This window comes from Gallinula chloropus, assembly GCF_964237585.1.
Source record: "Gallinula chloropus genome assembly, chromosome: Z".
NCBI lineage: Eukaryota > Metazoa > Chordata > Aves > Gruiformes > Rallidae > Gallinula > Gallinula chloropus.
The window spans coordinates 14194270-14219574 of NC_140089.1; the positions used below are offsets into that span (position 1 = coordinate 14194270).

The 25305-nt window shown below is 41.3% G+C and overlaps 1 protein-coding gene across 1 annotated transcript in view; it reads right to left on the reverse strand.

The window, feature by feature from the left end:
• LPAR1 (lysophosphatidic acid receptor 1) overlaps positions 1–25305 on the reverse strand; it is a gene marked incomplete at both ends in the record, with an annotated part of 51335 nt that overhangs the window by 23523 nt on the left and 2507 nt on the right. Inside the window, one exon of the mRNA XM_084278020.1 lies at positions 15121–15868. Coding sequence (XP_084134146.1) covers positions 15121–15868 — 748 coding nt within the window. The remainder of the gene's footprint in view (positions 1–15120; positions 15869–25305) is intronic.

The following is a 25305-nucleotide window of genomic DNA, read 5'->3' on the forward strand; positions in this document are numbered from 1 at the left end:
TACTCATCTTACATGAACATAAGTCTTTCCTTCCTGTTACTGTCAACCCTATAGATTTTAATTTTTTTTGCCTTTAAAACTAAATGTTAAAGACCCCATTGCGTCCATCCTGCACATTAACACGGGAAACCCTTTCAGTAACCCACTGGCATCTGCATGGCTTCTAGCAGCACAACATGCATTCCAGGTGATTTCTGGCAAGTCTGGTTGAAGACCTTCTTCAAAAGGTATCTTCCATGGCCACATAAAGTACATGCATCTCAATGTAAACCTTTCTGTTTTCAACACTCACACCTGCATCTGAGGTAACTTCAAAGTCTCATTTGTGGCTAGTGCAGTTGCCAAACGGAGACTGTGCCTTTTACTGTGGCACATGCCTAAGAGCCTGCAGCAGAAGACAAAGTAAGCCTTTTGCTGTTCTGAAATGATATAAAATCACTACATATCTGCTTGAAGTGAAGCAGTAAGTACAAAAATGGAGCTGTAACTCTGAACTATATAAAATATAGACCACAGTCCCTCCATCGCTTTCACAGGTATTAAAAAAAAAGGAGAAAAGAATTTTCCATAGACCCAGAGGGAGGATAAGACTGAGGATGTCAGCAGGCCCACAAGATACTACATACCTCTCTCCTTAAGGCAGAAGATTAGTATGTGTCGTCCTGAGACCCACTCTGCCATGCCTCCAGGGAGCAAGAAGGGCAAAAATTTAAAGTTGCAAACTGTTACTATGTGTTTGGAAAGCCAGCTCAAATGAGAATCCCAAGAAATGCACTGCACTTGCCTTTGTGTGCAGCAGCATGTAGAAGAGAAAGCTGCTGGGGAGACAAGACTGGGTAATACCAGTACAAAACCCAGACAGAGCAGAAGCTTTTGATTCAGAAACTGAAGAGACAAGCTTCTCTCCACACTGACATTAATTTAGGAAACACCCACTGTAAACTAAAAATACACTCTTTTCATAGGGTGGAAGGGAGGTTGTAGAGAGGTGGGTGATGGTCTTTTCAGCCAGATGACAGGTGATAGGTGAAGGAGAAATGGCACAAAGCTGTGTCAGAGCAGGGTCAGATTAGACATTAGGAAAAAATTTTTTCCTGAAAGAGTTGTCAGGGCTTGGAACAGGCTGCCCAGGGAGGGCGTTGAGTCACCATCTCTGTATGTGTTTAAAAAAAGGGTAGAGGAAGTACTTAGGGATATGGTTTAGCATAGGATGGGAATGGTTGGACTTGATGATCTTAAAGGTCTTTTCCAACCTTGTGATTCTGTGAAGGGCAGTCCCAGCCTTTGTATACTTTGTCTACCACACAGTCCTGACACACATGACAAGGGCAATGGATCTCCTGGTCAGCACTGAACTCCATTTCACTATTTACCACCTCCAGAGGAAGAACTAGAACACCATGGTGTGCCCTGCTGACACGACCTTGGACATGAAGCATGAGCAGATGTGCTTTGCAGGTCTGTCAGCTCAGGACAAACAAATTTTTCTAACACAAATTTCTCTTTTGACCTGTACAAGCAGGGCTTAGAAACGCTCACGCAGCATTCCTACCCTGCCTCCTATGGCATGGTATGAGCAGACAGGCATTATTACCCATTTCTATTTTAAGAGAAGACATAACTTTACTCCTTCAGCCAGTGCCTTTCCATATCCACGATGCTTTTCATAGCTGGGACTTAAGTGACTCCTTGTTGCCCCTTTGCCAACTGAGACAAAAGGGCTACTTCATACAACTCTTAAAGCTGACAGTTTCTTGCTATGTAATAAAACATATTTCCCAGTTAAATGGTCGTAAGCTGAAGGTAGACACCTCATTGCTGAAAGTATACAACCGAACTCATGGCTACGTGTTGCGGTTCAGCCCCAGACGTCTCAGCACGATGCCTCCTTTCCTCTGCAATGGAATATGGGAGGAGAAAGGGAAAAAAAGGGTAAAACACATGTGTTGGGACAAGGATAGTTTCCTGGGACAGCACAGGGAGAGGGAAAGAACAGCAGCAGGACTTCGAACAGAATATATAAAGCGTGTGATATGCAATGCAACTTACTGGCTCCAGGAGTCCATCCTGGAACAGTGACATCTCCTTCCCAGCCAGCCCTCTTTATATACTGAGCATGATGTCATATCATACGGAATACCGCTTTGGCTAGTTTGGGCCACTTGTCCTTGGCTGTGTCCTCTCCCAGTTTTCAGTGGAAATTATTTCAGCTGAAAACCAGGACAACACGCTAATAATTTTAACCTGCCTGTTTCAAAATTAGACCTTATAGGACTGGTTGCTGATTAATAGCCACAACATGATTGAAATTTTAATATTACGATTCACTCTTTACTCATCACTCAACTGAAGTAGAAGAGATAAATAAAAACCCAGTGTATTGCTGATATGTTAAAGTTTTGAAATGCCTGAACCCTGACATGGTGTCCCAGCCTCTTTTGGGGTGTTAATATAAATGCTCCAAGTTGGGAAGAGTAAGCACTGTTTCCACTGCACCTTTTTTCTCTTACACAGTTATAATAGAAAATATGTCATTATATAAGTTAATTTTGAAAACTAAAGGAGGCAACATATCAAATCATATGAGGAACGGCTGAGGGAGCTGGGGACGTTTAGGCTGGAGAAGAGGAGGCTGAGGGAAAACCTTATCACCACCTACAACTACCTAAAGGGAGGTTGTAGAGAGGTGGGCAATGGTCTCTTCAGCCAAATAACAGGAGATAGGAACAGGGAAAATGGCATGAAGCTGTGCCAGGGCAGGGTCAGATTAGATGTTAGGAAAAAATTCACCAGAAGATTTGTCAGGGCCTGGAACAGGCTGCCCAGGGAGGGGGTTGAGTCACCGACCCTGGATGTGTTTACAAGATGGGTAGATAAGGTACTTAGGGATATGGTTTATCATAGGACTGGAATGGTTAGACTTGATGATCTCAAAGGCCTTTTCCAACCTGCTGATTCTGTGATCTGTAACCAACTTGAAAATAATACAACACATCATCAAGGAAATCCTGTTATATATCTAAAACCATTCAATATATTTTTAAACATTTCCTTCAGTTTCCCTTTTATGAACTACAGTTCCCCATTTTAATTTGTTTCAGGGAAGAAAGTGGAAACCATTCTACAAATACACAATAGACTTACACAGCTTTTTTTCTTTCACTTTATATACACAGCTTCTGCTTGGAAAATTAATCTTTTCATTACTCCTCGTACTTGCTATATAAAAACTGGGCACTTAAAAGCAACTTCAAACACAGAGATGAGACTTATCAGCCCCGTATGTCAGCAGAAATTCCTTCTGAGGTTACATCAATATCGGAAGATGGGAAACAGCTCCCAAAATTGCTTGTAGGAAAACAAGGAAGGTTCTGAGTCCAGGGTCAGAGGAAGTGAGTTCCATGAAAAGAAGATAAGTGCAGGAGTTTGGCAGCTTTTCCTGCTCATAACAGCTTAATTCCCTCCCTCACCTTCAGGAGACATTGATTTCTTTCATCAAAAAAGATACTTCAAAAATTTTTTAACTGTCCTTGCATATCTATGATTATATTAGCAAATTTGAACTCAGATACCAAGTTCTGTTTTAATGAAGTAAGACCAAGGCAGATAGCTCCAACGCAAAGAAATGCAACAGAAATGCTTTCTCTTACTCCTCTCAAACTTACCTGAACTTTAATTTTTTTTTAATTACAACCCCACAGGCTTTTAGCACTAACATCAATTACCATTTCAGCTTACTGCCACACACCAGACTGCTCTCCTAATGTCAGCCCACAGCACCAGATGGCCAGCTCGGTGGCAGGTATGTCTGTGACAGTTTTACAGACTACTAAATTCTCACTTCTCCAGTTGCAGAACTTAAGGTCATCCTGACCATAAACTTCAAAGCGCTCATCCCTTGCCCTTCGAAGACCTCCTGCTTGCCGGTATGCCTGAAAAGCAAGTATTTTCACTTATAGTAGACCTCCTTGCTCCAGTACTTTATTAAGCAGCAGAGACAGATTAGACAGCACTTGAACTCAGAAAAAAAACAACCCTCAAAACCATTCAGACCTAACAAATGATGTCATGGCTTCCAAAGTCTCATGACCTTCCATAAAACTTCAGAGTCCTTCTATGGGCTGTCCAGACACTGATGGGAAAGGATGTGTCTGACAGTGGACCCACTGCCACATACTCAAGAATCACACTTGAATGTCATATTGGCATTTTTCTACAGGGATACAAGGAAAATGAACTTTAGAGACTTTTTTAGGCTGAGCAAAAAGTGGCAGGGTGGCATGAAGGTTTCCTGAATGAGAGCTGTAGAGATGAAGACGATTTTCTGTTGCTGTTGTTCATGTCAGATTTAAAGGGCATCAAATGTGGAAGTGTGTAACAGAAATGTACTTATGGAAGGGCTTGAAAAAAATGAAAAAGAAAAAAAATTAAAATGGGAAGGGAAAACAAAAGGGAAAGTGGAAGGAAGACAAAAGAAAAAAGGGGAAGGGGAAAAAGGAAAAAAAAGGGGAAGGGGAAAAAGGAAAAAAAAGGGGAAGGGGAAAAAGGAAAAAAAAGGGGAAGGGGAAAAAGGAAAAAAAAGGGGAAGGGGAAAAAGGAAAAAAAAGGGGAAGGGGAAAAGGAAAAAAAAGGGGAAGGGGAAAAAGGAAAAAAAAGGGGAAGGGGAAAAAGGAAAAAAAGGGGAAGGGGAAAAAGGAAAAAAAAGGGGAAGGGGAAAAAGGAAAAAAAGGGGAAGGGGAAAAAGGAAAAAAAAGGGGAAGGGGAAAAAGGAAAAAAAGGGGAAGGGGAAAAAGGAAAAAAAAGGGGAAGGGGAAAAAGGAAAAAAAGGGGAAGGGGAAAAAGGAAACAAGGGAGGGGGGAAAAAGGAAAAAACCTTTCAAAGGAGAAAGAAAAAAATGCAGTCCACATGTGAGCTCAGCAACAGCATCCCCAGCTGTACAAAACAGGAAAACAGGAAGTTGTTCTGCTAATAAAGCCAGAACCAGAAAAGCTCAGAATAACACTTTTCTTTCACATTCAGATTCAGAATACAATTGTTTTTAAAAAAATGCACAAAATAAAGCTTTTCTTTGAACACGCTTTTCATGCTGAGACTAGGAGGGAAGCACAAAGGCTGTTGTCTGAAGGCTGTCACTCATTGCCAACCATTTCCCACCCCAGGGATCAGCTTCTGTACCTCAGATATCTCAGTAAACTTTCCCACCAGCAAGAACTTTGTGTTTTGATGTTAAGACCCATAGTTTCATTGAATCCATAAAGGCAAAAATAAATCCAGGTTTAGAACTTCTGTTTTCTCTCATTACCCCAGAAAAACAGACAACCTGGAATACTCACGCTGCTCATGTGCAATGAAGCAATGCACAAGAAGGAGCATCACTCCTCCATTCCCACAAAACAGCCTCTTGTTCTCAGTGTTTTCCACTGGTGGAAACAAATGATTGTTCAGAGCCTCATTGAATGCAGTTTTGCAACACGACAAGTTAACAGCTGGCATTTTTATTCACATAGTTTCTCAAGCTGAGGTCTAGCTGTAAGTTTGAAATAAAAGCTCAAATGTTCAGCCAAAGATGAAAACACAAGCCAGCGGCGATGGAGATTGGTATTGTCACAGATATTCTAGGCTGCAAACACTTTGCTTTAACAGTTACTGAGGATTTACCAGTTTTAGCTGAGGATGCAAGAAATTTAACTCAGGGAATCAGTGAAGTAATTAAGCAAAACATTTAGAACTGAACTCCTGACACAACTGTGTGCTTTCTGGAGCACAAGAAGGTTTTCTTGCAAGCACCCACCTTGTAAAAGCTCTACTACCACATCTTCTAAAGGGTGGATTCCCATCTTCTGTTCCAAAAATTTCATCTCAGAAAGTGTGAGATCAGTAAGTCCTGGCCTGATAATTGATTTAATTCTTCTTGCACACGGAGATTTTCAGATTTTTTTATTGGTAACAATTCCTATCCTGGGCTTTCAGCTTTTCTCAAAGTTTAGCAAGACCTCTGGAGAAAAGCAAGTGTCCCATGACACATCCCCATCTCCACCATCACAGAGCAATCCAGGTTGCTGCGTACCTGTGGATGCAGCACTGATAAGGGGAGTCTGACAGCAGAGAAAGATACGGTACTAAGTTGCTTTTGTTTAGCACAGATTTTTTACTACATGAATTTCACTTCCTTGCCAGCAGTTTGTTATTTTACCTGGATCCAACAGAAAAGGATGGAACCTATTGCTTGGGGGCAAGCATACGATTTCCAAATCCTATTATTCATAAAGAAAAATAAAAATAAATTCCCTTGGCCTTGTGAGAAAATACCTACTTTTGCCATTGCAATTAATGTTTAGAAGACTTTTGGAAACAAAAGATAACCTTTGCAAGGTATTATAATTTTTTTAAAATATTTTTTTAAATCAAAAGCTGAACATAAGTACAAACCAAGAACTACTCAAAGTTAATCCTTCTCTGGCCATTCTTGGAAGAGCACAGAGAGCTTTCCTTTGCCTTTTAAATTTATTTCTTCCCTGAAAAGGTTATAAATTATACTGAATTGAGGGGAAGGGTTTTTATTAAACAAGGCCTCATTTGCATTGTATATAAAAGAATACATTTACTAGAGAGATTTTCCCCCTTCAAAAATAAAGCAAAATAAAACCACATTCCTGCCTTGGGAAATGATGGAAGTTCCTTAAAACACAGTTTCAAAGGATCCCAAATGAAATAAATAATTCTTATTCTTAAGTGAAGGTGGAAAGAGGGGGAAAATTCAAAACGGTTTCCTGAGCGTGAAGCAATTACATAGGGATACCTGGAATACTTCAGAGAAAAGACAGTTACCAAGGATGTATCTCAGCTTTAGCTGGGGATGCAATAAATTGAATTGAGAGAGTTAGTGAAGGAATAAGCGAAACGTTTAGGATGAGACTCCCAACACATCTGACCAGGCTCTGGGTTCAGAAAAAGAGGCACCTGGATCCAAGGCACCAATAATTCTGTGTCAGCAAGGAAAGCTTGCACAGGCTTGTTTTGAAAAAAAAAAGAATTAGCTTAATCACACAAACTGACCACAGTGTAATTTCCAGTTGCTGTGCCTCTTTATTCTTTTTCCTTTCTCTATGCTCACCAGCCAACCAGCGCTGTCAAGAGATTTGGTTTGGGGCTACTAGGCAAAACTCAAAAATATCAACTGGAATCCATTTGCAGGACTATAAATGACAATTAAAACGATGAGTGAGGGAGATTTAGCAAGACAGACTAAGTGTCAGAGAGCATACATAGCATTGCTTTTATTAGCAGCAAAATAAAAATTCTGTGCAAGCCCAAAGGGCCTTAAATTTAAGACACACTCCAATCACTGCATAATTGCATACAGATTACAACTTAGATCCTTAGCAAGTTTTCCTACCTTTATTATTTTAACTGAAAGCAGAAACCCATTTTGCTGATGAAATGTAACTAATTTTAATAGTTCTTTGTGAAAATTTGTCTTCCTTTTATAAAACACAGCAAGATCTGTCTAATATAGTAATTAACCTGTATTTAACAAGAAAATAAGAATACAGACATTTACATGGATGAATGTAAAAATACTAGGCCTTTTGTTATGGATAACAGGTGTAACAAAAATTCTGTTTTTTTGTCATTGATACTGAACGATTTCATGAAGAAATCTTCTAACAGATATGAGCAATAACATGAAGGTTTCCATTCCACTTCACCTGCCTGTAAGCTGAAAGTACAGGTTTTAAGTTAATACCAAAATGCCATTAAGATGCATAAAGGGAAAAAAAGAAAGTAGTACCTAATTATTAGTGACAGTAAGAAGAGCAAGCCCTGGAAGCCACACCCACCCAAAGTGTAGTGTTTGGTCCTGGGAAGCTTCCTTGGGGGAAAATATCACAATGACTTCTAGGGTGTTCCACTAAGAAAACAGAAATTCAATCGATCAGAAACTGACTGGGGGAAGATGTGATATATGTGCATTAAAAAAAAAATCTTACAGGACAATTTTAACTAAAGATTTCACTACTTGATGGAAACATCTGATGATACAGCTTAAAAGTATTGCCATCACACTGAAGCTCTTAAAGCACTTACGATAACCTTTTCTCTCCACACAATGCTAATAAAAATTTATGCCATAAACTCTAATGAGAAGTGATGAATTTTGACCATGGTCATCAGCCACGATTTCCCAGTTTACTCAACTGTGGGTTAAATTTACCGTCTGTGCACTTTGAGAATGTACTTATCTAAAAACGCTGGGACTGCACATAACTGCACCCTGTGTGCTAGAACAGAAAGTCATTGATGCTCAGATTTGTATTGCCAGCGCCAGTTCCAGAGTTTATTGCCCTGTTTTTCCCTTCAGGACTACATCAATAAACAAGTGACATTACTATGACGCAGAGGTCAGGCTGGGTTGGTGAGCCCTCCTTGCTTGTCATGGGGTAACCTGGTATTTATGACTTCACACACCCCAACTTCCAGAGAAGAGGCTGAGAAATGTGCTGCCTTCACCTGAATGCCACTGTGATCTCACTGCCCAGCCTAGCCCTCCAAGAAAAATGTTAGAACGTCTAGGAAAAAAACCCCACAACTGGATGCTGCTCACCTCCAAATGGGGCCACAACTACTGAGTGGAAGTACACCTCCAAACTAAAATGACATCCTCATTTTCAGTCATTTCAGGGAAAATGCCTCTGGAGGGCTCACCTCTCCAGGCCAGTGGGACTCCTCAGGGATTAGATGAATAGATGAATCTGCCAGCTTCCAGTCACAGAGCTAGTAGAAACCCTGGCCTCTCCAAAAGATCCTCTTACCATTTGCAATGTGTGACCAAGGGTGATATTTGCTTTGGACCACTGTAATAACTTTCCCTGGGCAGGGAAGGTCTGCTGAAGTTCATGATGCCATAACCAAGCTCTGTCTAGACAAGAACATCTTGGCTGAGTTTCACTTACTTGGTAACTGGTGAAATATAGTTAATAAAGCCTAAGCCCTTAGGTTTTGGGGGCTGATGAAGACAGGCTATTCCACTTAACCGCCTGACACTGCATAAGGAGTTTGGAAACAAAGACATGCCTCTGGTAAAACACAGGGTGCTGTCACTCAGTTTGTAACACTATTTCCCAATCTTTTTACTTTCTACGGAAAATCAAGTGCTCTTACTCCATGAAAGGAGGAAGTGGGAAAAGATGCAGACTGTATGTCAGAAGAGACGAGCGTAGATATTAAAAACATCTTTTTAAAAAATTGCCTCCATAGGACTTTATGGTTTTGATCTTGGAATGAAATGCTGCATATCAATCAATCACCCTTAAAGGTTAACGTTATCAATAATGCATTTCATTTTAACTGTGTACTTAGAGGATATGCTGACACTCATGTGCAGTACTGTAGTTATTTGCTGCTTTTCATCCCCACTTGGTACTTAGCTGTGACAGAAAAGCTATGAAAGTACAAAAATAAGTCTTTCATGCAATTCATAACCATGGCAGAAAGAGATGGCAGGAAAAAAAAAAAAAGCTGTTGCTGAGCACTTCCACCCTTCCAAATGTTTATACTGAGCTTCCAGATGCTTTCCTTGCATTTATTACTTCATTATAATAAGTAAGAGACTATCTTCAAAGAGAGTGAGACACCTCCAATTCAAAACCTTTTCCACAAGAAGAACCTTTGCTTTTTTGTCTGTGCCCACACTGGTTTCCAAATCTTGCAGAATAAACCACATTCCTCCAAAGTGGATGGGCTTACAGGCAGGAAAGTGCCTGTTTAGTTCCCAGGAACACAAAGGGTAAGCAATCATGAATGTATTGCTTGCTCTCCTTACCTCCCGAGGGCTAGCTGTGATGCTTGGCTCAACAGGCCTATTAAACAAATTTTAGCCAAACACCATTGAGAACTCACCTAGTGCAAAAGGCTAATTGTCAGGATTGATAAAATACACAGAAGATGGGCTGTTGCTATTACTGTTATTTAAAATTAAGTTATGAAATGTCAGTATCATGATCTCAGTCCATTGAGACAACAACGCCCAGACACATGCATGGAGATACAGAGAAGAGTTATCTACATTGCAGAAACGACCACTGACAAAGTAAGGATGGGTGTTTAATCAGCATTTAGGGGGAGGAATATACTAGCTAATTTTCCAGCAGTAATGATCTAAGCTGCTAGTTATCTATAAATGCACCTAAGAACCTCTAAAAGACCCTAGTCTTTCATGACTTATTCCAAGCCATGGAAATGCAGACCGGAGCTAGTTTTTCCAGCCCTGATCTCCAAAATCCATTTTTGGTACTTTCACTGTTTCTTAAAACAGTAGTTAGATATTGTCATCCATTCTGGGGCCGAACCTGCATTTAGCTCAGCGAAATGCATTCAGAGTCTAACTATGACCTCCACTACAAAAACAGTTTAGCTTTGTTCTCAAATGGAAGATGTAAAAAAAAAAAAGAAATAGAAGGAAACAGAGCCTGGAAGAGAGGATTTCAGCTTCCAGCCCTTGTATGCACCAGGTTTTTGCCTGTTCCCTCGATGGCTCATTGAAACACAGTACATGGTGATGGTGAAAGGCAAAATGTCATTCAGCTGCAGGCCAAACCAGACCCTATTTTATAGCTGTGTGAAGTACTCAGATAGTAGCCCTGGCGCAAAGGAGAAGCATGCTCTAGAGAAAGAGCTTTATGTTCCTTGTTACTTTTGAAAGATTTCAAAAGCAGCCTTGTTAGAAGAAGGGGAAAAAAAAAGAAAAAAAAAAGAGGGCTCAGCTATGAAATCACTTCCTTCTGTTTAAAATATTTTACTCAAGGAAAAAACCAAACAAAAGGGGATGAAAAGAAGAAGAAAAAAAATCTGTTCTCTGCTTTTGACTTGTTCCTAGGATCCAGCATCCCACCCGCTCTGTGGGATGACGCAGTGTGCCAGATCCCGACCGCTCCAGCCATCGCGTCAAGCGGCCGTAGCCCTCCCCACACAATCACCCTCTTGTCAGAGGCGGCTGGCGTCCACCCCGCACATGCTGACAGCATCGACGCCGGGAGGACTGCACTCCCCTTGGGGTGGCTCTTCTCCTCCTGGAGCAAGGCAGCAAGGCAGCAAGGCGCGAGGAGGGCAGGCGGTGTTAGGCAGCTAACAAACAAGAAGCTCTTGTGTCAATTCCCTCCCCCTCCTGCCCCTGAAACGTAGCGTGTATGGGGACAGGGGAAAATACGATCTGCTCGCAGTGGCGAGGTTTTGCCTGGGAGTACAGCCAGCAGGATGACTTCAGGAGGACCCGTTTATGGAAGTTTAAAAGTCAAATGAACAGCTCATTGCTGCCCAAATCACAGGGGGTTTACTCACAGCTGAGCACCACTTTAACAAAGATACTAAGATGAGGACTGGTTTGCCTCCCTCTGCCAATGCTTACAGGTTTACTCAGACTCCTAGCTCCGTTTTCCCTTGGTTCCCAAGGCACCCTCCCTCTTTCTCCTCCAAAATGAATTGCCTCCTGCTGGGTAAGCAGGCTGACGCACATCAGCTCCCTTTTCCACTCAGCTGTGGGGCAGGAAAGGAGGGAAAGGGATCTTAAGAATAAACTGAGACTCTTCCTTTCCTCTCTCCACCTCCAAAAAGTTGGTGTACTGCCTCAAACAGCAATGCATTACCCTGACCTGCACAGTTACGAAAGGCAGAGGGTCTGTGTTACTGAGGTTCATTGACGTAGAAGACACCTGACAGCATGAGATAAACATTCAGCAAGTTGCTCCAGGCACTCTACAACACCCACCTTTTCTGCTTTTCCCAAAACAGGAGCAGAGAAACTCAAGGCACTGTGCACTGCCTAGCTGTACAAGAAGGCACTTGGGAACTATGACACTTAAATCTTGTGAAAATTTTAAACTGGGCTAATGAACCTTCTCATGTTTCATCTAGCAAGTCAGTTTAACACTCTGATGCACAAACATTTTATGTCCCACGAGTCTCTACAGTTGTCCCCAGGCCTGACTCTTGGCTTCAGGCTATTTTAATTTATTAAAAAAAATCTCACCACCAAAACAACAAACCCACAGCTGTTCCCCAGCCATCTCTATCTTGTAACTGCGTCTCACAGGCGGTAAGGAGGTGAAAGCGTTGCTGTGGCCCTGTGACTGACCTCCTCCAACCCAAGAAACCACACTGCTTTGAAGAAACCAAAACAACAACAAACCCTTTTCAAAATAGTACAGAAGCGGGAGATCCAAATACAGGAAAGACTGTCACAGTCTGGGATTGCCTTTGTTATCTTCAGATTGAATAAAATAGTACATTATCTTTCCCTGTAAATGGCATTTTATGCAGATTACAAGGGATGCTAAAGCAGAGTGTGCACGTAACACTGAATGAATTTAACTGCACCAGTAATGAGAAATAAGCTTCCGTTGGAATTTTGAAGAAAACTTCAACATGTGCTACCTCCAATCCTGAAAAATCTTACTCCAAATAGCCCCAGTGATGAATTGGAAATACTATTGAACTGCATCAGCAGCTAAATGCTGATGCTACTTAACCTCCAGTTTTTCCACTGTTTCCAGAACAATAACTGGAAAAAATACGTACTTATTGAGTTGAGGGGTGGTGGTGGGGAAGCTACTTCATGTTCTTTGTTGACATCTACTGTTAAGGTCACACTAGGTGGCCTGTACATCTCTCCTGTGACCTTTACTCATAGGCAGAGGAGGGTGCAGTCACTACCTACCCTTCCAGCTACATGTGTACATCTAGTCCCCTAAATGTTTGGGATTAACTGACATATGCTACACATTCAGTTCGTATTTATTTTTTCCTACAAGTCGGCATTGCACTGGTATAGGCACTTTTTTTTTTTTAAATTTTTTAAAAGTTTGAGCCAGTCCTTCCCCTCAGAGGAAACACTCCACTGTTGTATGAACAACAATCCTTCACAAGGTGAGACAAGGACCTGTTTCCTAAAAAGAAGATTGCAAAACCTGAATTTTCTATGTGTTCTTTACTTCATCTTGCCTTCTGCTAAGAGGTTCATGAAGGTAAGGAGAACAGATTTCCAAACCACCATGCAGTCAGGAAAGGTTTTACTCATCACTATAGCCTCCTTCTAACGCACTTTTTCCCTGAAGAGGGAAAGATGAATATGACTCACCAATGGGTGAACAGGTTAGTCAACTCCACAATACATATTCTGTTTACAAAGCTAATCACTAGGTCAGAGAGGAACACATTCTTAAACTAACACATAAGTTGACACAGTGATTAACAATCAGAAAGATCTGGACGTACTAGAGAATTGGTTGAAATGGAAGGAACAAATGAAGTTCAACCATGGGCAAGAATAGGGTCATGCCCCGATGGAGGAATAACCCCAGGTACCAGTCTAGGTTAGGGGATGACCTGCTGGGAAGCAGCTCTGCAGAGAAGGACTTGGAAGACCTGGTGGACAAGAAGTTATCCATGAGCCAGCAGTGTGCCCTCACAGCCAAGAAAGGCAACGGTACCTGGGAGGCATTCAGAAGAGTGTGACCAGATGGTCAAGGGAGGTTCTTCTCCCCTTCTACTCTGCCTTGGTGAGATGACATCTGGAGCAGTGCGTCCAGTTCTGGGCTTCCCAGTTCAAGAAAGACAGGGAACTACTGGAGAGAGTCCAGTGGAGGACTGTGACAATAGAGGGACTGAAGCATCTCTTGTGTGAGGAAAGTCTGAGAGACCTGGGGCTGTTCAGCCTGGAGAAGACAGAGAGGATCTCATCAATGCTTATAAGTACTTAAAGGGTGGGTGTCAAGAGGATGGGACCAGACTCTGCTCAGTGGTACCCAGTGGCATGACAAGGGGCAGTGGGCACAAACCAGAAAATGGGACGTTCCACCTCAACATGAGGAAGAACTTCTCATTGTGTGGGTGACAGAGCATTGGGACAGGCTGCCCAGAGAGGCTGGGGAGTCTCCTCCTTCTTTGGAGACAGTCAAAACCTGCCTGGATATGATTCTGTGTAATCTGCTATAGGTGTTACTGCTTTAGCAGAGAAGGGGACTAGATGATCTTGAGAGGTCCCTTCCAACCCCTAACCTTCTCTGATTCTGTGAATCAAATCTTTGCAACTATTCTGCTATGTTTGTGATGACAGTGACTGCTAGAAAGAACAAGTTGCAGTGGAAAGCCAAAGAAATTAGGATGTCAAAGCAGGAATGGAGGCTAAGGTTTTTGCTTTAGAGACTATCTATAGTTGCATTTATGGACTACTAGGGCAACTTCATGATGCAACATGGTACTAGGATCCCAAGATACCTGTGTACCACACTGGAGTATCTCATGGATGAGAACACAAACTGGGGAAAAGAAACAAGTGCCACCTTACTTGCCTGCAGCTCACTTGCATCTGCTGCAACAAAGAGTTGAACAAACTGCAAAGAACATCACCAAGGAAAGGTAACCAGTATTCAGGTTGTGCTTCTGCATAAGGAAACTAAGACCCCTAGACAAAACCCTAGTAGAACTATTCACAAAAAGACAGGAACCTATGTGTCATAATATTTGTGTCATGTTTCCATTTTCCAAACCCTGAAGCATAGGTACCTCCTAAAATTGGTAGTCAGATATGCCAAACATTATGGACACAGCAAACTGCACAGCAGTTCTGCTTAACATGTAAAATCTTTTCATCAAGAACCCTATAGTCCCTCATTGTTCTCCACACACAAAGAGTATTGCCTGAATACATGTAACACCTTTTCAGTTGAAAAAAGGGAGACAAAAGGTACTTCAGGGGAAGATTGAACCTTCCCTGTAGTAAATTAAGGTTGCAGCCATTTGGCATCTTCAGGGGACGATTATTTGCAAGGGCAAATAATGCACAGCATGGGCTGTCACAACAGGCTTTAATGTTCATTGCTGCAAAACCCCACCAGCTTACATCTTAAGGTCCTAGATTTTCATAATTCTCTTGTTACACAGCTGGGTGAACAAGCCTTTGATACCCACTTCCATAAGTAAGCTTAATAGTACCAGCACAGTACCCCCACCTCTTCTAGTGTCTTCCAAATGCTGCTGACCTTGCAGAAGCTGGTTATGCATTACTGAAATGGCCTGATAAGAAACAGAGAGGGGAAAACAGGGACAGCAAATTAAGCACTTACCAAGCACAATGACCACAGTCTTCAGGAGGCTCATCATGGTGTCCCGATTTCTGCGGGGTCCAGAACTGTGTCTGGACATTCTCATAGTCCTTTGGCGGACATACCCAAAGATATGAGCGTATAGGACCACCATGACCACAAAAGTGACCAGGTTGAAAATAGCCCAGAAGACCAGGTAGGAGTCACTATAGAGCGGTGCCATATTGGAGCAGTGAGTGATATCACAAATACAGTTCCATCCAACACTTGGTATGGCACCCATGACAATGGCCATAGTCCAGATAACAACAATTACGACCACCACTCGCCGGTTGCTCATCCGAGTATGTAGCTGCATTCGGAAAACTGTAATGTGCCGCTCAATAGCGATGGCCAACAAATTGGCTACAGAGGCTGTCAGGCTAGTGTCAATGAGACCCTGACGGAGAAGCCAGGTGCTTACAGTCAATCTTCTAGTGTTGGGTCCTGTGTTGAACATTAAGTAAAAGTAGGCCAGCCCTGCAAAAAAGTCCGCAGCGGCTAGGTTGGCCATTAGGTAATAAATAGGAAAGTGGAATCGGCGGTTGACGTAAATAGCCACCATAACCAAGAGGTTAGCCAGCATTATGAAGATGCAGACGGTAATCCCCAGTCCCATTACAAGTTTGCTGACAGTGTTCCATTCAGTGGCTAGATATTTTCCACTTCGGTTATAAAAGAAGGCAATGGTTTCATTGTAGTAGCACTGTGGTTCACTCATGGCTGTCGACTGAAAGAAGAGGGGAAAATAAAAAAAAGAGAGAAGGGAAAAAAAAATTACATCAGAACTGAAAACATATGATTGCTTCCGCGGACATGACATTCACAGAGAGCGTGGAGGGAGGCAGGAAGGGAACACGCTTCAGAACAAATTTGTATTTTCAGACCATTCAGACATTCCACAACTGGCAAACAATTGCTCTGAGGAGTCTAGTAACAGTAACCAGATTAGAAGCAACCAGAAATGCTTCCATCTGCTCTGCTAGCTAGCATGGTTTCTGACATAGCTGCAAACTGCATGGCAAACAAGCTTCTGGAAAGGCAGACCTGCTGAAAAACTCACTTAGAGAGAAGGGCATGCAATTCGTAATTAAGAAACATTAAGTCTTTTACAGGACACTTCATTTACTTTATCAGTGCATAAAACTTTGGTTTGGCTGTAGTGGTGTTAAAAGAAGTCCTCAAAGAGGAGGAAAAGTGGATTACATTACCCAGCAGGTTTTGACTAATTTATGTCTCCATCAGGGGCATTCATTGTTGTCCTGCCTTATAACCTGGGAAGAATACCCTAAATTAAGATCATCAATATGCTCTAACAGTGTGAATTGCCAGGGTGAAGAGCTGTGTCTGTCTGGCCTCCAGCCAGGGTCAAACCACCACAATAATCAATTGCTCAAGGTGCAATTCCCAAACGGCAAGACTCTAAAAAAGAAACACCTCTGAATAACATACTGGTTCCTTGTTTAGCATGCCTTGATGATGAGGATGTAAAAAGAGTAATAATAGAAAAACCCAAACCAATAAACTCATGTAAAAAAAAATAAGTAAATCTCTTGCTGGCTCTGGCACCCTGCTTTTATCACTGTGAAACTCTACCGAATGAACTTGAATTTTTACAAAAGGAGAAACTGGGTAATAAGCCCAACCAAGGAACAGATCAACAATACTAAAGAGACGAGAATTTCTTCCCATTAAAACATGCAAACAAAACCCTGTGTTTTGGACAGTTCCAGCCATTCTGTGGGAAATGCTACAGCTTACCTAACCTTCATGTTGAAGCCAAAACTGTACAGAATTGGGAAACAGAATTAGTAATTGGACTTGAGTTAAAATAGTACTGGATAAAGATTTCCTTAGAATTAAACAAAGGTATTTCTGTTTCCTTTTGTTTTCCTCCATTTGTCAACACAATTAAGCTATTTTCAATAAAACAACACACAAAACTTTCCACCTATATGCCAAATGCACCACATGTCATTTAGATTTATATTAGAGAAAAATGGTCTTTTTAGAATTATTTTACCTCTAACCTAAACATTGAGAAGAAACATTTGCAGACCCAGGATAATAAAAAGCTAGAGTAAACAGTATTTCTCAGCACAATGCCTATAAAACTTTTATTGTTCCTTTAGGATACATCAACTTTTACGTTAGAAACCTTTCAGCCTTAATTATTCAAGAATTTTACAAAATTCTCATGTAGTATCTCTCTGTTGCATAGGAAAAATGATACTTAACAAAGGGAGACCTGGCTACAAGCCATCTGGATTTAATTCTCTGGTTAAAGACTGTGTGGTAATAACACAGGTCAAGTATAAGAACCTTGAGGGAGAGAGGAAGTCATACGGATGAATTAGTGCCCCTTAAAAAAGGTTGCCAACATCTGCATTAATTATGTGAATGCACAGGGTTTTTTTTTCTTCTCTCTGCAGGAATATCTTGGTGCAGTCTTACAGTCTGAATTACAGAGGAGGTTGGGATTCCAGGATAGAGTGGACTTTTCTGAATAGATTTTATGTACTTGTCAATCTAAATTTTTTTCTTTCAGATGGCTGCTGCCCATATGTAATATTTTTTGCTCTACTATTGGTCACATGGAGAAAGACCAGCTATGCCTGGCACAACATGTATTTTTTTTTTTAATTCAGAAATTTAAAATATGGTGGATATAACTTTTCTTTTTGGTGGTTTTGTTTTCACATGGGCTTAGAGTGTGAGCTTCCTTCTGATTTCGTAATATCCTCCCCAAGCTTTTCATATGGAATCTGAAACAAGAGATGATTAAATAAAAAAAAAACCCACCCAAAAACCTTACTAACATGCAATAAGTGCATTTGTCTAATTCATGACATGCCAAACCAGGGCTTAACGTATGCAATGCACATGACTATGCAAAAAGCTACATAGCTGGACTTCTTCAATTTAAAGCATGACAGCACTTGAGTAATCCTGGAGGAACAGTATGAGGTTCATCGGCTTCTCTGGTTTTGAACAGACGGGCACAAGACACTCTGCACACATAAGGGATTGTGGAGAAGTTGTGCTTTTAAGGCATACTAATCTAAAACCTGGGATCTCCTTTGAAAGTAGTCTTTGCAGTCCCAAGGGAATGAAGGACAAGAGAAGAGACAGTTTGCTGACAAAAGTTCAAACAGGGGACTTCCAGATGATCAGCTTTCTCGGATGTCAGTGTATATCTTACAGGAAGGTTTTGACCTCCCAGGTCACGAACATGCAGATGCCAAGGCATCACATTTACCCATGATGCCACTATCTGCCTGGAAAGGCTCAAGCAGGAGGGAAATAGAACATATCTGAGTACTGAAAGTGTTAACATACCGTAATGGCATATGCAAGCAGGCAGACCCATCCCCTCTCCTGCCCCTGCAGGAAAAGGGGCAGGGAAGTTTATATTTTAATTTCCTGAAGTTTCCACTTAGTGTGTTTCATTGCCTGGGTAAGCCAGATGTGCAGTGCCCTGAGATTTACCTCATCCATTCAGCATATCTCAACAGGAATGTAAAACAAACTGAGCTGCAAATTGCCCATGTTAACTAAACTTCTAGGACACATCTGTGTAGGAAAAGAAAAGCTGTATTGTAAACAAATAAGACAGATAAAGTAAAATGAAGTAATAACATGCTAAAAGCAAAGCCACCTCTAGCTGCGTGTGGCTGATCTAATACTCGAGACACAGTTGTCCCAAACTAAAGAACAAGAAAATCCTGGCTACATGGAGTTAAACCTTTTAATCATGAGACACAGTTATAAACACAACACAGTACACTGAGACCAGTAAATTCCCCACCAGGGCACAATAAATAAAACTCACTCTGCTACTACAGTCAACACCTAATCAAGCTGTGGCCTTAATGTCACCTTGGCACTGGGCTTTCTAGCCACTATCTGCTATACTTTTCCTCTTGGGTTCTCTCCTCTAGTGGTATGGGGTAGCAAGGGGACGACCGGGAACAACCACCAGGGTGAGCAACTACCCAGGGTTTCATGCTTGATGCATATTGCTGCTGTTCTACCTCTCCGTCACAGCTTAAAGAGTGGTGGGGGGATTTGGATCCAAGGCATGGACCATCTTGGGTGAGGCCCTTTACCCCCTTCACCACATGCGGATGAGACTAGAGTAGAAAAGGCAGTCCTTGCCTGGAGCAGGGAGTTTAAAGGGGAGCTTTAGATCCTCCTGCCAGCTTGGTGTTGAGTGACAGCCCACCTGGTGAGGGCAGTGCATGAAGAGATGCTCAGGGTGGAAAATAAACACCAACAAGTTTTCAAACACTGTTGATTGATGCTGTCTAAATGAAGCATTAGTAAGCACAAGGTGCCTGAGGGATAAATGACCAGTTTACAAAGCCCACTGCAATCTGAGAGTTTGAAGAGTTCCTCGATCAACATTAAAAAGATCCCCAAAAACACAACAACAAAAAAGGACTACCCCCCAGCAGGCATGGGTGCATTTATTTCTCAACGAGAGAGAAAGAGAGCTGAACATTCTTTGAATACTAAGGTTTTACTTTTACAGAGCTTTTTAAACTTGGAAGTCACAAAAATGATTCCATATCCAAGAAAACTCTTAAAAATATTTTAACCCTTAGGTCTCCAAACACAATCTGCTCCTCACCCCCCTCCCAGTTACTGAATTAGTCTCAACACGCGGTTGTTTTCTTACCCAGAACACAGAGAAAAGATGAAAAGCCATTTATTTGGCAAGGAAGTTTGAGGAAGATGACAGTTCTGAGTACAATGAAATGCCAAGTACAAGCCAGAGACCTCATTTTCTCAGAAGTCATTCAACTTGCATGCAGTCTCCTTGAAGTCTGTGAGACTCAGAGGAGACTCATTCTGTACAGGAAGAGCTTTTAATTCTGAGGTACCTACCCTTGGATCCCAAACCCCATATTTATCATTCTCGGTGCTGCCCAGAAATCCAGAATATTTTTCAGAGTAAATGCACAATTGGGAATAGTAGACTAGGACTCCAAAACAGCAATAGATGTCTTAAAGGTCTATGTTTAGTGCAGCAGTGAATGGAAAAGCAGTAGCACTTCTTTCATTTTATCTAAATACTCTAAAGTTTACCAACATACCAGGAAGGGTAGAGATGAAAAACTTCTGGGAACTGCAAACTTCAAAATCCCCAAGTAAGGGTATCAGTTAAGAATATCGTTAAAGTAAGCATAAGCAAGCAAGTATAGGAATAATTGAAACAGTATGTAAATGCTTTCTCAACCCACAACTGCAAAACCATGGGTTTTATGAAAGTAAAGTTGTAACAGATGAGAAAAAATTCCAATTTGCAAGAAATATTTTTCCATTACCTAATGAAAAGCACAAACTATTGTTCAAACTGCAGAACACAAAAGAAATGAGTGGTTTAAAAATAAAGGGGAAAAGATGGTGTTTCCTTTAAAGATGAAAGTAGAACTTGAGGTGGAATTTACTCAAAACTTAGGTAAAAAAAAATACAAAAAGTCTTAAGACAAGGGCAGTGATTCTTTATAGCCTAATAGCTACTATGCTGTTTATAAGAGAGATATTTCATGTGCACAATGATAGTATGTAACCCTACTGCCAAGATACAACAGTACTGCATCTCCCAAAGTAATCAACAGGGTTAAAGAAAAGCTGTTACTTTAAGATGTGGTGGCTCAATCAGAGCAGGCCACATCTTTCTTTGACTAAGGCTTGTTTTTCCCTTTGTATAATTGAAAAGATGCAAGGAAAGGAATATTTTTGCAGAGGGTCTGCCATAACATGATAAAGCATAACGTTACTTAGGGACCACGTGGCAATAGTTACCATATCAAATAATTTCTATAATGCTTTTGTAGTGGACTGTATTACTACAGAGTCTCAGAGCTAAACAAGTGTTATAAGTACTAGAAATTGAACTGAGAAGCTCTCTGTATCCTACAGTTTATAATGGAAAAGAGTAACCCAATATATCTGGACACTCAATGTACCAAAGAGACCCAGTCACCAACAACGCTGGGGGAAAAAAAAGCAATCTTACTTTTACTGAAGAAGGTATAATTCGCAAGTTTCCTGCTGGAAACTATGATTATGACCTCCCTAGACTGACTGTAAAACCAGGGAGGGTGTTGACCTTCCTTTGTGCTTATTCACATTTCACTACTACAAAAGCAAGTTCAAAATTATCTTCTGTGGGCTAAAAAAGGAACATGTGAGAGCATGAAGTCCATATAACTCTAAAAATGCCTTTCTTCTGGAAGATGCCAGGGTTGCTCACTATCAGGTCTGAAATATACTGAGTCGGCCCTACAGCTTTTCAGGACAGACAAAGCAGGAGATGTACAATTCACTCTTGAAATGTAAGAGCATTAGTGAAGAGCAGTGAGGGTCAGCAGCATAACGAGCTGGCCCAACAGCCCCCCAGATCGGCAGGTTTCAACTTCTTCCACTTGCTGCTGCAGAAATAACTGCTGCACGCACACATGAAGTCTCTTTCACTGCATAATTCTTCGAGCAAAACAGATATTTAGGAAATTTCAAAACTAGAGGAATTAGAAAAAAGAAAGACAAAGGACTGAGTGAACTGTCTGTTGGACTTATCTCTTGAGGTCCCTTCCAACCCCTACAATTCTGTGATTCTGTGAACTCATTCCTCCAGCAAACTACTCAATAATCCAGATACTGCTGTACTGTTGGCTCCTTTTCCACAGATACAACAGAAGTGATGAATTCCTTGTAAGCACTACCTACATGTTCTGATGAATGTTCCCAGTCAAAGAGGAAATGAAGACTGAATAGTTCATAATTCTACATGATCACATGCACTCTTACATTGCTAGGATGGCTTAAACACTGATTGCTAAAGAATTGTTCCTAGACCACACAGAACTTCTGCTGTCCCATGTCTGCCGTCCAAGCTCTACTCAAAGGGAGACCAGGCTGCCACTGCAACACAGAATAATCTAACTGGCTCTGCCACTAGGAGAAACATGATTGGGTATGTTGAGTGCACAAGTCCATGGGACATGACAAGATGCATCCATGGGACCTGGCAGATAAAGTGACTAAGCCATGTATTCGAGATATTGTGGCAGTTCAGTGAAGTTCCCACTGACTGGAAAAGGGGAAACAGCCCCATTTTTAAAAAGGGAAATGAGGAAGATATGGGGAACTAGAGACTTATCAGTGTCACCTCTGTGCCTGGCAAGAACATAGAACAGATTCTCCTGGAAACTATGCCCTTGCACATGGGAAAAGAGGAGGTGATTGGTAACAACCAACATGGTTTCACTAAGGTAAATTGTACCTCAACAATTTGGTGACATTCTGTGACAGGATTACAGCATGGCTGGACAAAGGAAAAGTGACAGATATCATCTACCTGGAGTTGTGCAAAGCATTTGACACTGTCCTGCACAACATCCCTGCCTCTAAAAGGGAGAGGTAACAGGCTCCTCAGTACAAGGGTCACAGCACTGAGCTTTAGTGTCTGGATGATGCACTCAGTTGATGATCCTTATGGGTTCCTTCCAACTCAGGGGGCTTCCAACTGTATCTGAAGTGGATCTACAGGAAAGATAGAGGGGGGCTGTTTATCAGGGAATGTAGTGATAGAACAAGGAGTTTAAACTAAAAGAGGGAAGATTTAGATTAAATATGAGAAAGAACTTCTTAGCTGTGAGGATGGTGAGACCCTGGCACAGTCCCTTTCTTCTAAAGGACCTTTCATGACAAGCTGAATGTCATACATATTAGCCAAACACAAGTATAGGTTCAACATCTCCTGGCTTTGTGGGAGACACAGGAAGGCAATTCCATTCCACCAACTAATTTAGTGACTGAAATATGTCACCCTCTTAGGCCTTCAAAAAAATTGTGTCATGATGCAAAGTAGGCTGCTCCACCATCTCACCCAGCTCACTCTCTGGTTGCTACCTGCCTTATCCTGAGCACTGTAGCTACACATCTGACCTGCTATGAGTGCAGTGGAGGACAGATCTTCCCCAAAAAACTGCAGGCCAGTGAAGAGTTGTCTGGAGAGAGGTGCAGCATGCAGTCCCCTACCTCTGTCACTTTAGAAGGCAGCAGAATGGAAGAAACAGAAAGTAAAAGAAAAAATATATATACATATATTAAAAAAAAAAAAAAAAAAAAAAAAATCAATCTGCACCTCTAGCATCCCAAGCAAGTTTCCATGCATAATAACTTGAAACAAGCATTCTTTAAGCCCAGTTTGGTGCCCAGTGAGCCAAGCTGGGAATTAATTCTTGGCTTCAGCAACTGAAAGACTGGCCTTTTATGCTGAAAAAATGCTGTAGGCTATTTGGGCTACTTCTATCCCCAGGGCACACCTTCCATCACTCCACGCCAAGCAAACCAGCAAATTGAGCACTCGTGAGACTTTAGCCTACAAGCAAAATGTTTATTCAAAATTATGTTAATGAGCATAGCAAATTCCATTTTGGGCTGGAAATTGAGATTTCCAAATGGAAATAAGATGACTGTCCTGTGTTTACCACAGCAAATCCATTTTTTTCTTGAAATACACAGGCAATTTGGCTTTATTTTCCTTTGATACATTGCTTTGTGAAATATATATAAACAGACTACAGAAAAATCTCTCAAGGCTCTGCCCACAATGAGTTCTCTATCGGCAACTTGTTCATACAGTACTGAATAGCTGCTATAAGGAAGTATTGGTCCACTTTGAACAAAATGGAGATGTATTTTGAACCCCTGGCAATCTCATCTAGTAAAAGATTAATAGTTTGAAAAAAAAACCTCAACAGTGTACTGGTATTTAAGTTTCCCTGATGATGCCTGTAACTAGGTGGATATACCAAGTTTCCCTGATGATGCCTGTAACTAGGTGGATATACCTCTAATCAGAAATTGCTACTTCCAACTTCCTTCTGTTCTGTCATTTACCTTATTTATCATTACCAGATATCTATTTTGGTGACAAGGTCAATTTATTTACTCACCTAGCAGCAGTTTGTGTGTGTGAATTATAAGTCAGTACATTTGTTGGCTGCAGAAATTTGGGCACCGAATCCAAAATCCAAATGGTGTTTGGCTTTCCTGGGGGAAGGGGGTCACATCAGGTGTGCCACCTCAGAGGAGTCTGTTCTCAAGCACCATTATAAAGAGGAAAAAGCTACTGACGGTGACCATTCAGTGGCAAGGATAGCTTAAATCTATTCCACTCTAATTCAAACAAAAAGAAGGGAAACTAAAGAAGAATTCAGTGTCATAGAGTGGGAGAAGTGGTTTTTGGCTCTAGCTACCATGCAGCCATGAAAGGCCACTATAATGGAAACTGCTCTGGATTTCTCTTTGGAACAGCTGCAAAGCAGTTATTTAAATGTACTCATTTACTTCTAAGTATTTGGCTGGTGGGATCCACTGCTGGCAAAGGCACAGAGAAGATGATGAATTTTTGCTGTTTTCTTGTTTTAAGCATTTCTGAAGCACTGTTGGAAGTCCCTGGTTCATTAAGCAACTGGAGCTCAAATAATTTCTTCCTCAAAGCTTTTACTGGAGAATTCATCTCTTGCCATTCACAAAGAGAGAAGATACTAATCACTCCACAAGAGTACATTAATCAGTTTGCATCACCACTTGTTATGTTTCCATTTTGCAGAGCCCTCTGGGATGCTAGATGCTTCTTAGAGAATTATTTAACTTTCCACTTACTGTATTATCAGGCTAGTGAGGTTTCTCTTATCTAATTCTGCTTACCTATAGCTGAGGTATGAAGTCATCACACAGAACACAAAATATCCTCAAATTTAAAAACAAAAATATTATGTTCAGTTTCTAAGAGAGAATGATTTAGCTAATTTAAAAATCACTACGTTCTGCCTTACAACAAATTCCCGTTGCAAAAAACTCAAAGCATGTCCTGGAAATGTTTTTCTGTGTTGACTTTTTTGTCACATTGCAAATGGTGCCTCAGAACCATTTTTCTATTCCAGATTTCACTTATGGATAGCTATACTGTCCTGACACTTAGCTTTGCATTTAAACATGACCAGGATGCCATAAATCTGTTCTCTAAATCACCACTCCTTACATCTAGCAAAAGCACAGCGGAGACCAGAAAGCTGAGGAGAGGTCCATGCACAGAGAGGGTATGAAGACATCACTGTGGAAATGTGTTGCTTCGGCAGAGGGTTGTAG